The sequence below is a fragment of the Danaus plexippus genome, chromosome 2 (assembly GCF_018135715.1).
Source record: "Danaus plexippus chromosome 2, MEX_DaPlex, whole genome shotgun sequence".
Taxonomy (NCBI): domain Eukaryota; kingdom Metazoa; phylum Arthropoda; class Insecta; order Lepidoptera; family Nymphalidae; genus Danaus; species Danaus plexippus.
The window spans coordinates 7,223,351-7,240,611 of record NC_083537.1 but is presented as its reverse complement, the minus strand read 5'-3'; the positions used below and the strand labels follow the sequence as shown (position 1 = coordinate 7,240,611).

The 17,261-nt window shown below is 35.6% G+C and overlaps 1 protein-coding gene across 2 annotated transcripts in view; it reads right to left on the bottom strand.

Annotated features, from left to right (window-relative positions):
• The window catches only part of LOC116779563 (LIM domain transcription factor LMO4), a 99,235-nt gene that overhangs the window by 37,244 nt on the left and 44,730 nt on the right, over positions 1–17,261 (bottom strand). For both annotated transcript variants that reach the window (XM_032673913.2, XM_032673912.2), the window contains exon 2: positions 5,059–5,420. In XM_032673913.2, coding sequence (XP_032529804.1) covers positions 5,059–5,348 — 290 coding nt within the window. In that variant the 5' untranslated portion in view covers positions 5,349–5,420. The remainder of the gene's footprint in view (positions 1–5,058; positions 5,421–17,261) is intronic.

The window sequence follows — 17,261 nt, the reverse complement described above, 5'->3', positions numbered from 1 at the left end:
CTGTGTAACAATGCAATAGAGTTCCAGATGCTGTGCGTCGTTGTTTCTGTGTTCGGTCGTTTTTCACCGAGCGGGCACCGTTTACGAGACTGCATGGGCGCGACGCAGCAATGCGCTCCACCCATATCAATTTCGAATAGGTTTCCTATCCTATTCGGCCAGTTCGGGGAGATTGCGTTTTGATCGTTTTGTGTGAAAAACTGTTGCCCTAAATTAAACGCTTTAATAATAGAATAGAAATAAAACCGTTGCTCGCCTCTGTTGACGGAACCATCGGCTCGTAAAAATGGAACCGATTGCGTATGTTCCGTTGTCATTTAATATTTTATGAATTAATCGTTCGTGACTTTCATGTAAAGGGCACAGCAACGATGTACGGACGACTGCATCAATTCAAAGTATCATCAATTACAAACAACTTCCAATTAGAGATAGTGCAGTTACAAATCAAATTTAACCGAGAGTCCTGTGCGAGTCGTTCACTAATTAGAGCTGCGGGCGATGTGCCTCCTGTGAACTAATCAGGTGGCTAAATAATGTAGTCGTGACGGCGTCGTTAGCGCTCGTGAGACAGACGTTATTAATTAACATCACTCTCCCTGCACACTCGCCTTCCCAACCCCTCGCCACCCCACCGACCCCCGTCCTGTCCTAACGTCAGCGTTTAGGATACTATATCCACAAATTATTTCTAATTACCGGAAGCACAATATAGATTATTACCAATACAGTATACCAATAAAGGACCTCATTAATTATTTTATAAACTTCTATTCCATTTAAATTAATATTTTTTTAATAAAACAGTTTCTTTCATATTTCCATGTATATTTATGAAAGTCTTAATACTTTTACTTTCTAAATGATATTCAATCATATAAGTTTACACAACTCAATGCACGTTATTATCATCGGACGTATGGATGACCGCTGCCATTACCCCGTAAGACAATTTCCAATTATGAAGATGGAGTCAATTTATATAACAAAGAGACGCGACATGATTGGTTTGTCTGGCGAATTTCTCGTTGCTTTCTACACAAGAGATGAAGCCTCTAGCCGCCTATGAACATGTCCGGTCACTCTTCAACGTATTGTCGTGACAAATACTCCTATGATTCTATAATTTAAAATATTTTAATAAACAGTGAATATATTAATTAATGGGTGATTCAAATTTTCCCGTCGTGTTTTTAGTAACTATAAAAAAAATTAAGAATATAATATGTAAACATTACTGGAATATAAACTTGATATGTGAGGAACAAAAGCTTACATGGGCATTAAAAAGATAATGTTCGTTTGCCGTATTAATTACGAGAAGTAATAAAAAATATCAATGAAAAGCCGCCTCCGGCTCTATCATTTGATAAACGAATTAATTGAATCGGCTCGATGCACATTAAAGGATTTTCATAGCCCACTAAGAGGTTGTATCGAATTAGTATCAGCAACAAACATCTCATAAATATGGATCGGTCTATAGCTGTTGGTAACCGATTATGTGCATTCTGATTTACGGTTTTGTCCATTTCACGTCGCTGCCAGAAGCGCTTTAGTACAGCTTTCAATAATTATCCTGCTTGGAAATGGTACATACTTGGCCAAATATTGAAACGAACTCATATAAAATAATATGTAAGTGAGAATTGAAAAAGATTGAATGTTCCTTTGTATTTCTTATTAATATAAAAGTTTTATTAATTATGTTTCAAATCTAAACGACGTGAAGAACAAGAGAACTGATGTTCATGCATCGAAAGTTATCCAAAGACCAACTTTGCATGACCAAAGTGGATATCAGTAATAGAGTTCTGGACATAGATTGGTCAGGCGCTGTTTAGATCCTGCGCTGCAACAGACAAAGAGACAAACGAAATTAATTGAGGTCATGCGCCAGCGGCGTAATCCAATCGTTGCAGGCTGTCTGCGAGCCTTTTACACGACCAGCAAGAAACTCGCACTAACTTTACGACCGCAGACAATTTGTACGCCATACGGATTTACGACCACAACCGATATTCAATACAACGAATTTAATATGACGGATGTGTTTTGTTTTTGTAATATGCATTTCATTTAACGTCGTATACAACTGTTGCTAATCCATATTGGTTCCGGGCACTTTGAATATCTGTATAATATTGCGCCGTATACCAACCACCCTTTGGCTCCTCGACGAGTTTGTCGACATCAATTTATGTACAATGTCAATTTGCACAAGAGAAACGTTCCCGGACGCAGCGCCTCATTAGAGGCCGAGCGGTTGCAATTAAACTGTGCGTCTTTTGCGCGTTAACGAACGGCTAAATTGGAGGCCCACCCATCCTTAACACGTGCTTACATAAAAAAATATATATTAAAATCATTGTTGACTTATCATTTTGTTCAGGTGATCATATATTATCGAGATTAATAGACGCTCCTATCCTTTGATACTCAGGTTAAAAAAGACCATCACAACCGATCACCGCTACGAGCCCTTCACATACGAATAGTTATTTCGTGCAAGATTTGGCCTCAATTTCCAATACATTCGAAAAATAAGTTTATTACGTGTATTAAAGTCATTGCACTTTTGACAAATGAGTTTGAATTTTGAAAGGACTTAAATATATTATGTTTGTATGAAGTAATTTAAAAAGCCACGCGATGTTTATTGATATATAGTGTTGTGGCTATAGTTACATTGAAATATATACTATACATTTTTCTGTCGTTGTAAAGGGAAGGGTTACGTCAATAGTCGAGGAGTTTTTATTCATAATATTCCCTCTAAATTATTATTTTCCAAAATATTCACATTAAATTTTTAGCAGCGAAAACCATCATGTCGCTCCAACGCCAGTAACAAATGCATATATAAAAACATTTCAATTGATAACCAAGATTATAAAATCATATTAAATGAAGCGTATAAAGTGCTAACAATTTATTCCAATGATAAAAATTTATTCACGAAATTCCACTACAAGTTGCAAATGTGAAGACGGTTAACAATGTGAAAGTGTGAGCGAGTAAGAAGTTGGTTTACGGTCTCGTTAGCGGCGGCTGATTGCCGATTGAGCAGCAATTGCCTTGATTGACGGAGCTCTAACGAACCCGCTTCAAGAGCTGGACGTGCCTTTGCGATCTTTTAACTCCTAAATGTTTTAACGTTGACAGCCTAAATACGAAAACGAATAATTGAGAAGTGACGATCATCCATTCAATTGGCCACCAAATGAACTTTTATTGGGAAATAAACGCAGGTTTTATAATTATATTATTTGAATGGATTTTTTTTTTATTTGTTATTTATATTTACCTAAGCAATATTAATAACTTTGTCATGAATATTATGTGTGTCCTAATCAATGGAAATGCAAATAAGTCATAGACTTATGTGTCTTTATATTCAAGTTTATTAAAAATAAAAGTGAAACGTTAAAGTAGACAACCTAATTTTGTTTGCGACTCGTAGAGGTGCTACGTGCTACGAGTTTTCTGATTGCTCGGTATTTCAATCGAATAATTTAGTTCGATTGATGTAGTTGAATCTCCACGGACCTGGTTCATTTGTAGGCACGCGGCCATGACACGACGATTTACACGTTGCTTTTCATTCATTTATAGCAGATGTTCGAATTTTTGTCGTCAATATAACAGTATGACCTGAAGTGAAATTAAACAATCAATTTCCGCGTTAATATAACTATTGTTCCATAGTTTCTAATCAAACGTTGAGATATTTATGTTGTGTTCATAGCAATCAGGATATTGAAACATCATGAGAGTGAGTACAAAGATGCCGCAACTAGAGATATTGGAACAAAAGGCGGTTGTTTGTGTGAGAGAGCGTTAATTTCGTTAAGGAGTCTCAATCAGGGAAGACATGTAAGTAAAGTCGACGGGCGGTCGCCGCGGGAGCGATTCAAGCGAATTACCGTACCTGGAGGCGCAGGGGCCGACTCGTTAGTTGTTGTTTGCCGAGTGACGCGGGTCAATCAGCAGAGACATGCACGGAACCGCACTTCTTCATCCCTTCCCCCGCCCCTCACCCCGCACCCCCCACACCGCCCCGCTCGTTAGGCCGCGTCGTCTCTGTCAACTGTGAGACGAGCTTTATCGAATCTACGACGTAAACCCGCCGCGGTTGGCCCACTCTTCGTTCCTAGTTTGGTTCCAAACCACCGGTAAACAAGGAAAATCAGGTTTAAATGAATCCATCATATATCCTTCATTAAGATAGATATAAATGAGGTTTTATCTGATTTAATTTAAGATATTCGTGTCTTATCTCATGTGTCGCTTCAATTAGAGCCGGTCCCACATTAGCAGCGTAGAGAAAATGGGAGCGTAATTATAACGAGAGACGGGAACCGCACCGGGATGGTGGACTTGGTTAGTTGAATTCCTTGCGTTTAGCTAATTAACGTAGAGGGCGGCTCGAGGCAGCTGCGGTCCACGTGGCGAACGGAGCGGGGACGGCTCTTCATTTTATATAAAAACAAATTTATATGACTAATACTAATTAATATAACCAATAAAATTATCTGTTCCACTTATTTGTATGACAGAGACGATTTAAAAGTCAGTATGCGGTAGGTACCGCATTATAGCAGGTAATTAGTGCCTGAACAAAATTTTAAGTAAAAAACTTGTTACGAACATTCTGAATTAGCAACATAAAGTTTTTTGGACGATGGCAATTCAAACGAATCTAGAGATTCCTCTGGTCGGTTGCTGCGCAAAGCTGTGTTTTTGTCTCGATCACAGGTAGAAGTAACGCGACGGTTCAAAGCGTTTTCATAACAATGCGCCAGCGGCTTTCTCGGTTTCATTTTTTTTTGGGTGTTCAAAACGTTTGACAGACACGCTATTGTCATTGTTAGATAATGCACTAAAAAATTGCCTAATGAAAATGATCGAAAGAGATAAACCGCATGCCATATTTGTTCAGACTTATTACCGGTTTTAATTATGAACGCGTTTAATTAGGCAGTGAGATCTCTTTTTCGTTCAACACATTGGTAAGCATACTAGGGCTATGTTAACATAAACAGCCACGACACTTACCTTGTGTAGTCGCTTTTGCATAATATCATCCCGCCTTTGAAATAAAAGGATCGTCCCATGTCCGCGAGGGCTTGTCCACAACATGTGCACTTCAGACACCCGTGGTGCCAGTATCTGTCTAGGGCGTGGAGAAGGAACCTTTCTACAATCTTCCCTCCGCAACCGGCGCATTCTTTGAGCGCGGGGTTGTTGTTATTGTGAGGGTAGTCGTGTCCGTTGGCGAAAGCGGCCTCCGGAGAGGGCGGGTGAGGTGAGCTGAGCTCCGCGTACCCGTGGTAGTGCGGGTTCATGCTCAACGCGCTCGCTGCCAGCTTGACGGTTGGAGCGGGGACCGCTCGCACCCACCAGCACAACTACACGCCCTGAAAACAACATATTTAATAATTATCATCGAGCTTTTATTACTATATAATACAGAAACAAAATAATAAATGGTTCATAGTGATGAAAAAGATACCACCGCTCTTGGAGACCTGATGACGCTATTCATATTTTTATATGCAAACATATTGCAAACAAATAAAAGCAATGGCTCGCACGTTCACATTCAATAAACTAGTATCTTGTGTTATATATGAAGAAGAACAGTATTAATCTGAGGACGGGCGCGTTTATAAAATCTTCCAATTAGCAATTTCATACAATTAGAAGTGGTATGGGGGTAATGTGGTCGGCGGGGTGCGGAGGTGAAGGGATGAGGGGTGCGAGTGTGCGGGGTGCGACCGGTGCGTCAACCCGATCCAATTAGCCCGCGGCCGGCGAAGCGGCGGGACGTCTGAGCGCTTCTGTCGCCATAAAACTTAATTAAACCTTTTAAAACAAGTATTCATTAAAGAATAATCAAGCTTATGTAGTCATAAATAACCGGATTGTCCCGCGCGGAACGGGTGCCGTAATTAAGACTGCACAGAGTTGATCAAACGCACTGATTTGAAACTACCCTTCATTAAGAGAACGCGAAGCGGGCGCGGGAGCTTCCGCTGCGGTGCAGAAACTAATTAAGAATAACGGACGCTTTAAAAGCGTAATTAATTTAGATTGTAATTCTATTTCTCCCGGAGTAAAGTAGACAATTATTTCAGTAGCCCTTTCTTTTGAAGCGATTTGCTTGCTAAATGTAATTTGGTTAATTTTTGTGTCCGACGCTATAAAGGGTTGTATTCGTTGACGTGCTTCGAATGGAATCATGTCGTCTCGGGGATGGCGTGCGTTGTATTTGTATATTCTAGTTTCGAGTGGCGATGTAAGACAGAAGCGTGTTTGAAACCATTACATGCTGTCGACTTTGTCTAATGAACGCTATAAGGTCTACCTTAGGTGGCGTGTTGCTCCCATGACCGTGCGTGTGCACTAATGAGCGTCTTTGCGTGCTGTAGTATTTCGTTATATCGCCACCAGTATACGCTGATCTAATGACCAAATTTATTTTTACGTTTTGTTTTTGCGAACACGTGTCCCTCGATGTATACACGTATAGGCGATTTTGATCAACGCTCTTGGGCATCCATTAGACGATTTAACGGTTGATTTATAAATGTAATAAAAACTTTGGTATGAAACTTGATTGTCTCAATACCATTTTAGTGTCAATGACCTCTATAAGTTAAACACATAATTGTCAACTAAATACATAACTTAATACTTTGTTACTTATCGCTTCATTTAAGACTAACAATTATAATATCTTATAAAGAAACTACTGAACTTTTAATATCTATGATTAAAAAAAATCATCAGTGACCCTATGATATATAAAATAATTTAATTTGTTATTGTAAAATTAAAATGACAACCTACCGCTAATGGCTGTATACAGAAATACGTAATTTTTTTTCAAACACAAATTACCGTTGAATATAATTACTCGAACATGTCTGTTAAGTAGGTGCAATGGAAAATCAATGTTAATGCTACTGGTGTAGAGTTGCAAATCGGTTTTAATAGCGATCACCGCGTTACGTGATGCGTGTTTAGGCCGAGGGTGGCCTGGGAACCAGGCAGGTGCCGTTTTCATTATTCAAGCCCCATTGATTGGATACTTTGTTGCCGTTTAAAAATCTTATTAGCAACCACCCGACAACAAAGAAGAACGAGCCTCCTCACAGCCCTCTATTTACCTGTTAAGTGATTTTTTTTCAATTACAGCGATGAACTGCACATTCGAATGTTTAACAAAACTGTAAGTCATCTTGTTATCGGCCTTTGCCCTTCCACTCCTACTAAGGATGCGATGAGTTAACAGAAATCGTCAAGCGGATTTAGAAGTGAATGCTATAATTGAAATTATTGATAATTTCTTTGACATTTATTTAAAGGATTTTCACAGAAGTCTAAATCGGATAGACACACATATGTGTTTGTACTATAAACGTAGGCGTCATACACGAAATCGGTCACTAACTTCTCTCGGGTCTCAAGAACAACAACCCGGCGCCCGCGAATAACGTAATTAAGGAGAAACCGCCGGCAAAATTAAACGCGAAAACGGAATGAGAATGTGAGCCTAATTAGAGCCGGAGGGAAGACGTTGCACCGATCCCCCTACACCCGCCCGCAGCCCCGCAACCCCGCCGGGTCCATGCCCCGCGACCCTCGACAGACCTGGCGGTGTTCCGCTTACACTCTATGACAATTATAGCTGATGGAATAAAACACTGGAGATTAATGAACAAGCGATACCTCGATTACCTATACCGTGTCTAGACTACGATTTTCTATACAACATAGGGAAACTATTGTATAGAACTATAGTCAATAGAGTATATAGTTTTCTCTCATATTAAGTTAATTTACCCAAGTATGAACTAATATTTTGTACCTCGAGAAATAATGACGCATTTATATTTAATAAACCTTGTTCAAGAGAATTTTATCGTGATAATCCAACTATAGTTGAAAATCCAATACTATGAGTAATCTTATTAGATCATATTATTGTAACTAAACAAAATTAGTTTTGATGCTAGGATAAAAAATTTAATCAATATAAATTTCATTTGGAAATGTTTGTAATTAAGTACAGAAATGGATTGAGGGATAGTATTTTTGTATGATACAAAAATAAAAGCATACTCCGTATAACATATCTCAATCTGAGGTTAACTGAATATTTTATGTAATAAATGTTTAATAAATAATTTTAAATTACAATGAACAATACACAACTTGAATACGAGTGTATTTGCGGGCGATGGGTAATGTGTAAAATTATTTCCATAATATAATGACGGCTAATGGCCCGTTTGCATTATTTATCGGACGTGACCTCAAAACGAAGAACCGTTTGAAAGGTTCAGCCGCTGACTTTGTGATTAATATTATTTATATTCTAAAGATTTATAAGAAACAATAATAACTGGCCGAGGTCGGTGTTTAATATTTATATATTTTCGATGTAAAAATATTCTCCATAAAGGCCTTCCTATTTGCCTTTTTCATGCTGGCGACGAAAAGTTCCAGATTCGTATTAAAAACTCCGAATGAATTTTACAACTCACGTGTCACGTGTGTTAAGTGAATCGTTTTGTTCGACACTAATGGTGCGGGATTCATTGTCGTCAAACAGGTGTATCGTGACGAAAAACACGTGTAATGACCACACGGGCGCATAGCATACATCGCCTACAGATCGCTCACACGGGCTGCTTGCAATTAGAGGCGGCCGAGCGTGGCGCGGAACCATACAATCTAGCTGGTGGAATTCAACTGTTTTAAAACATATTCTAGCCGCTGTTTGTGTATGTTTTATAGTTTTTAAATATAATGGTTTAATTATCGCATTCCTCAGCTGAACGATATCAAGATTTTTCAAGAACAATCGACACACTTAAGATTTTAAACGGTACTGATAACGTTAATCTATTTACTTGATCTACAGACGTATACAGAAGAATGTATAATGTTAAAACACATGATAAATATTTGTGGTCCGCTGGCCAAGATGGACGTCATAATTGTGTAACTCACACATAAAGCGTATAAAGGTCGCGGCCTGTAATTTTCGTACATGTATATAAACGAAGCTGAACTTGTATCACAAGTGCATAGAACACTTTATATAGTCGTATCGTCATAGATTTTGTAATAATGTCCAAAACGTCCGGTTTTTATATTGACCTCGTAGGGAAGGTAATAAGTATAGATTTTTAAACCCATTGATCTCACAATAGAAGCGCCATTGTTTCTTTAAAGCATCTCTTCTGAGTCGCAATATTATTTTCTTCTTGGAATTTAAGTGATTCCAGTATCAATGTCAAAAATAACATCAATGAATGATGAGTAAATATTGATAAGGATATAGCTATTGTTCCCCAGTGAATGCCTCTTACACAATTAGGTAAAGTCCATGTTAATAATAACGTTATATATACAATCGTCCATTGTCGGAAAACGTACTGTTGATGTTGTAATGCAAGGAAAATTTAATTGTTAATTAATCAGACATTCTGACTAATAACATCTGATAATAATAGAAAGTCATTATTAGTTTGAACTTGAATCATGATAACACGTGATTTCTAACTGCCCATAGCCAGTAGTAACCACAGTTTGTAGATATATATTTGTTAGTACTTACATGATCAAAAGCTTTTTAAAAATTAGGTTAGCGGAATATTTTTTTTTGTTATATAGTATATATTTGAAGTATTCTAAAAAAATATAACAATCCTAACTCTACACTAACGATCAAATATCGAATATCTGCGGTTGTTAACGTTCGCGTTGTTGAAAGTTTTTTTAAGTTACGTATTAAAAAAAAAATATTCTAAAATACGAAATGTTAGAAATATACATAATAAATAAAAATAAGCTTTGTTTGAACAGTTTTCAACTTGAGGGATTTGTTTATGTATAAGTTATATAATATATTCAATGTTGTTTCTAAATTGGACACGGTGTTAGAGACTCGATATTATAAGTGAACTTTATTAATGCTATAGAATATTACTATTTATAAAATATCACAAATTTTAACCGGGAAGGTAATTTTTTTATTATATGAAATAAACAATTATTGGATCACCTTGCGAGGGTCGTGTTTGCAGGAATTTGGAACGTGAAAAATATTCAGTTATGAAGTACTGCTATAACCTTATACTACTATTTATATTGATTTTATCTCACTCCAATTTATAGTCCTGAAACTCGATTCAAAAAAATATACACAGAATACATTAAAATGCTAATATTAAAGTCATATTTATTTAAATTTCTTAGTAAAAAATACTTTTTTTGTATTTATTAAAAATATGACTATAAAGGAATCGCATTTAAATTAACAGTTAATTCAAACCGGTAACCGATGTATGACCGTTAAATGCGCACGCGATGACAACTAAACAAAACTAAGTTCGGTCTCTTTCATATTGTTATAATGTCTTTATTAAGAAAATAAAAATGCCAGCGTTTCTGGATGGTAATGGACTTGAAATCTAAAATCTTTAACCAAACCGAATATGACCTTCTTAACAAACGCCTTAATTCGCGCTCTTACGAATCGTTTCCCGTTTCGCATCCAATAGTCTAAGTGAATTTTATAATGCATAAATGATTTTTATGAAATATAAGTGAAAAACTGAAAACGGTACGTACGTAGTGTCTATGCAAACTTTGGGTAAGCATACTGTTATATTAAATAAACAACAATATTATACCACGGAATATTTAAAAAGTCTCTCTTATAAATTCAATTTATTTACGTTCATTCACATAATTCAGCCAATTAGCCTACATTCTTAATTATGGTGTATGCTAATTACGTAATTTACTTAATTTGCAGAAACGATAAGATATGTAAAAATTTAAAAGTAAATGTTTTATGAAATAAAAATGTATACACATTAAGATTTTTTGTATATTCGATATTTTCTAGAAACTTTTTTAATACATATATGTATTTAATTATTAAGGTTACCCTCAGCAATGGGATCATATAAAATAAACATTTAATCGTATCAATTTTAAACATTCGTTGAAAACGTTTCGAGTTTCATTTCTATGGTAATTTAAATGAAAAAAAAAAAAACATAGAAAACAAGTGAATGAAAATAATATTAATTTGATACAAGTCATGGTGTAATTGGTATAACATCCTTTGTCTACATTTCAAAGGCCACTTTGGCTTTTGATTATACAATGACTTAAAAAAGTCCTGTTTGAAATAAATCATCCGGGAATGTAATGATTACGACCTCATTAGCTGTAGCCGGGGGGCTCGCGTGTCATTTCACCTAACTGATGGCTTTGTTTTTAAACTAATTAGAGTTACTCGAACAATACTCACAGCATTGTAACTTATTAATTGATACACGTGTAACTATTAAAAATTCTTTGAATGTCCGGTTATATCTGGCTCATGTACGGGCTGATATTATTTTATTCGTTATTATTTTGTACATATATATAAGTAGGAGAAAAGAATAATTTATGATAATCCAGTGAAAGGTATTTATGGAATCTTGAAAAGAATATTTTTTTTATTGAAATAAAGATAAAGTTTTATAATATTAATATAAATTAACGACATACTGCTTCTTTAAATCAGCTCATAAAATACTGCGTAAAAAATATTAACCAAAATTATTTTTAAATTGTTTTAAAACTTGCCATCAAATCGTGTGACGGACTTTTATTCCAACCGCAAGTTGCGTAACGTGCGAGTAGTCGAGACGCCTGCGTGTGAGTAATCACACTGGCTCACTTTCCTTGGCTTTTCTCCGACTCGGAGAAAGCTAATTATACAGGGACACTAGTCTCGACCTTCATTAGTGACCGCTGCAAAACTAACGTTCAGAAATGAAGCGCCGAAATCTTTACAATAAAAACAGATTCAAACGTCCTATGTAAAAATATTAAATAGATCGTATAAAACAAATTAGAGATTAAAGTTTTCGGACGGGCGAGCGATGGTTTTTGGACGTGTTTTTTGTTCTCTATGAATAAATAGTGACATTGATGGACACAGACGGCTGAGCGCGGGTGGTCCAATCTAAATGCAACCTAATTTACCAATTTTTTCCTCGTTAAATTTAATGAAAAGTCTTTATAAACTGTCATCCTAACTGAATTACATATCGATGGGCCTGTTTTTAGTGCTATTTCGGAGACGGCGGGACGTGACGTGTGTTTTGAATTAACTTTTGACGAACCTTAAATTACTTCTTTCTGACAGACAGCATTTAAGTCCCGTTTTAAAACGAAGTGACATCTAATAATTCCGCGTAATAAAAATGTGTATGAAACTATTGGTGTAATAGAACTCTATTGCGTTAATTTTAAGGAGTATATTTGTTTACTAGATGTAGACATTCCCGTAGTGACAGACCAATGCCAGGTGGTCCCGCTTCTTGCGACCCGATTTTGTTTGTCACCCCAATTAAACTACGTCACAATAATAATTTATTTTGCTTGTCGGATTATCCGTATTGAAATATATCTTTCAAATCCGTCATTTTTATTTTATAATAACATTCGTCATTATAACAAAAAACGTATGAGTGAGCATTAGTTTTCAAGTTGTTATGTTTAATTTTAATCTTTAAATATATATTTGATATTATTAAATTTGATATTAAAAAATTACTGAGAAACCGTTGTCAATGACAATAGCATACCATTCATACTATTGAATAACCACTTATAAAACAATTTACATTGTATTTGTCTCTTTAAGCTGTAATTAGTTATATTACCTAAATGGTATTCAATTACATCAATTATTTTCTGCAATTCTATTACAGAAAATCAATTAACCTTGTTATTAATGTATTGATTTATAATGTACGGGTCAAAGATTAAAACCGTCTCCGTAAAGTTAATGAATTAAACGCACACTTATAAGTAAAATTTTAAATATAATAAGAACAATGATCGATGTTAAATTTAATAAGATAAGGACAAGAAATAACAAATAACAAATATCTAGGAATTATAATGAAGACTAAGTATTATCCGACTAAATTGATTAGCGGTGGTCCCGCGCAGGTAGGCCGCATTCCGGAGCGCCCCCCTCCATCCCTTCCCCCCGTCGTCGCCCCTCTCCCCCGCTCAACCCTCGGGCTGGGGAATGTTTGCCATAATGTAACCCGACTTGGTTTTTAATAAAAAGTATTATTCCACGGAACAGAGACCCGAAGATGACGCGACACAAAAAATGTCCTCATAAATGATTAACAATTCTAAACTCCTCTGCATCTTAGTTATTTAATAAAACGTTATTTTTATGAATCCTTAAGTTGTTATTAATTCTAGATGGAGTGGAATAATCTATATTTATTGCATGCCTTAAGATTCTTTTTTTATCTTTTATGAATCAGCTCTATTAAGACATTATTGGATCTGATATATAGATTTTTGCTTTTCGTTTTATTGTTTTTTGAATATTTTGAGAAACAGGACTTTTCCCTGATTGTATGTACTGTGTAGGTCTCGTAAAACTTATACATCGTCTTAATATTTAAGGGCACATCAACAAAGCAGCTTGGAGCGTATGAATGTCGACAAAGATAAAATCATTCGCTTCGATTGAAGTTGTATCAAATCAGGTTTCAAACGTAATTAAAATCTAAATACCATTACGGGTGTAATCGTAAGATTGATTTATAATTTTTTTTATATCACGTCCAGCAATCTGCGCTCGCGCATGATTATAGTCGAGGTGAAAATGAGCGTAAAATTAATATCAGGCCAAGGATGCCATCAACGCAGCTTGGCGTTGAAGCTGTGTTTATGTTGTGTCATGGAATTAAACACTAATTTTATACAAACATGAAACTCAGAGCGTTACTAATACCTTTCATGTATAGCCTTCTATAATTTTAATTTAACATTTGACTTTCATGTGCTATTGGATTTGAGTTTCACTTTTTCTATTAGAATCTTATGCTTAAACATTATTATCATTTGTAATTAATCAAATTAACTTAACCAAGTTAGTAACTAACAGATAATTTTAAAGCAACAGAGCAAGACAAATATTATTATAAATACGTTTGAAATTTCGTTAAATATATGTGGACATTTATTTTACATTCACCAATAAAGTGATGACCTTAGGATCAAACATTTCATGTATGACAAAGCATCGGCTCAAATATATAGACTATGTAAAGTATGGTTATCAGCTAGCCGTCTTTGATCATCGCGTTTGTGTTATATTTATTTGACTGTTCCAAACATTTTATTGAGAGAACGACTGCGTGGGCGTCCTGTAGGTATATACCTACCATCCATAAATTTATTACTGCCGCTAATAAAAATACAACTAACACATTTCCTACACTTTGATTTGACCTATTTACACACATCAAAGCGTCAAAAATAAATTTTGTTAATTGTGAGCTTAAACTGATGCTATGGATCTTTATAGAGTTTAACTGTATTATATTTTTAACGTTGTGTTATTATTTGTAGGATTTAAAAAAAAAATTACGTTCATTGAACATTCTGCTGTTGCCACGTGACGAGAGCTGTTGGATGAGGCTTCCCTCGCGTGAAGGCATCTCGCGTCTGATGAATGAACTCTGATCGGACCGGTCAGCCCGTTTGGTCGCGCACTGATTACTTTACATTCAATCTTATCTACTACAAGTGCCACGGAACGGAACCGCTGAACATGGTCCCATTGGACGCAAAAACTTTACTCCAAGCCTTTGACGAATTTTCTCTTTTCATTCACACCTTTTTGTCTCCGTTTTTTTCATGAATGAAGTCGTGTTGGGGATAATTATTGAATTTTAAAAATTCGTTACGTATATCGGTTAACCGGAAGCCTGTCTGTGATGGGGCTGATTGCATCAAGTGATCGAATTCCGACGTTTAAAAAGTAATTTTATGGTTTTTGTGACGATTTGACAAACATTTTTGTAGTGAGCTTAAGTGTAACCGTTGTAGGCTATTGTTCTGACAACTTGAGAGTCATCATCGAATATTAAGATCATACAATATTTACGTATTCCGTATCAACAATTTCAATGATTGTAATATGAATGTTTGAATTGAATACAGTACAGAAGATAGGTGTATTGCATTCGTCGGACGGGTATTAGAGCGGCATATAAAACGAATCAGTGGTAATAACGTAGGGGATCTAATTAAATTGCCGCCGATAATAATGGTACTCGGGCTCCCCTCGCAGACCCCTCGACATTTATTATTCCTGCAACAGTTCCCCGGAACCCTGAGCCTCAGTTTATTCAACATGTAAATTAAATGAATTATAGATCTAAGATATGTTACCTATTTGAGTTACGATTCGTTTTGAAACGATCGTTACAATTGGTTTGGAACGTTTGGTAGAAATATGATAAAGACATATTTAAAATAATGATTCTGTGGTGTATTTTAATAAAAATAGTGTTCATGTCACAGTATGAATGTTGACAAAGATGTAAAGTAATTTTGCATGATGAGAATGTATAGAGGCAGTTGATAAAGAGGTTTATCATGAAACTTCAAACTTATCATTACAATTTTTTTGGACCCTAATAAATTACAAACTCTTTCTCCTCAAAAATAAAATTGACGAAAACATTTCTTTTTCTGAAATGTGCTTGTTTGATTGAATAACTTCAATAGATGTCGGTTAAATTTCTCGAGATGAGCTATTCCTTAAGTTACGTTGTTCGATTTTCCCCCATATTCGCACGTCTGTCGAAGTGCAATTCATAGTAATACAGACACACACCTTTATATTGTTATATCTCCATTTCATTTCATTGCTCGCCAGGGACTACATCTGCTCCCCCCACACACCCCGCACCCCCTCCCCCACGTCCATTAGTGTTTTGTGAATGATTTAAAAGCTCTTTCGGATAACTACTCTGTAAGTGAGTAATTTAAGACTTAGTTCCCATTTTATCAGTGCTCCCTAAATTTAAGTGCACATTAATACATAACAAGCGAACGCTGCTAGCTCCCTTGGCTTGATAAGCGATTTTGTAAAAGATAAAAAGAAAATTAAATTATTATTACGCACAATACAGATAAAACAGTCGGTGAACTTCATTAAAACTTTAAATATTAAATTAATAATGTGATCCATGTTACGAATTTCATTATAGAATACGATAACTTTTTTATTTAAAAAATATTTTGAAATGCACTACCATCGAACTGTAACAATTAAAAAGCGCAAACAATTCATCGTCCCAACCAGCGGAAGAAATTCCGTCATCTCGTTGTAAATGCGTCGGTACATGCAAATGTTATGGTAATTCAGAATGGGGCGGTAATGATAAGATAAGGTATTGTTGTGGCCGGAGATACGCCTCGTTCGCTTGCACCGGCTCGTCCAAATGAAGCAGTTTTCGCTCGAAACAAAAGATTTTTATTTGATCCCCCTCCGGAGTACTTTGAATTTCATACTTTTGTAATAAAAATGGAATAAGTTGTGGTTTTTGTGCTCGTTATGCTTTTGATTTTGCTTGAGAACGAAAACACGGTCATACTTATTATTTATTTGCTAGCACTAGGTTCTAGAGAAGTACTGATCTGATGTCTTATAATATAAACAGAGGAAAAAAAATAGTAAATAAATCAGTAATATTTTTTTTACTAAACGCTCTGTCATCACGAATTATTGACAATGGCATAGATTGGGGTAAATTGGTATATAAAAATTATTTATATGTGCTATGTAGTTAACGAGCGTCACAGCGGGAATCTCGTGGACTGCTTCCCCTACAGACATTGAGACGCCATTTCCATCATTACCTTTCAAATAGCCATTTCATCCAAATCAATATTGAATATTTCCATCCAAAAAATGTATGTGCCGACGACATTTTTATAGAACTCACTTCATTAAATTTGATGCACTATATGCAATTAATTAAATTTGTAAAGAAATGTATTTTACATTGAAATCATTTCCTTTCAAGACTTTCTCGTTAAGAAATTGTAAGATAGCATTCACATCATTAAAAGTTGACCTACTGCTCTCATCACCCTAAGTCCTTAAAAAGATGCGTAATTGATTGGATCGACGCGAGCTCATTTGTCTGATTGTACTGAACACCGAATTGCGTATTTAACGTATGGGAAGGGCCCTTTTGAACCGTTGCCAATTTAGGGCGCCCTAGTCGTCAGGGTGAGCTTTCTCTTTATGTTAAATTTATATTATTTACTCGTTTTATTAATATTTTTTTAATATACACGAACAGTTAATATCCAACAATACATAATATATTTTAATTCTATTTAAA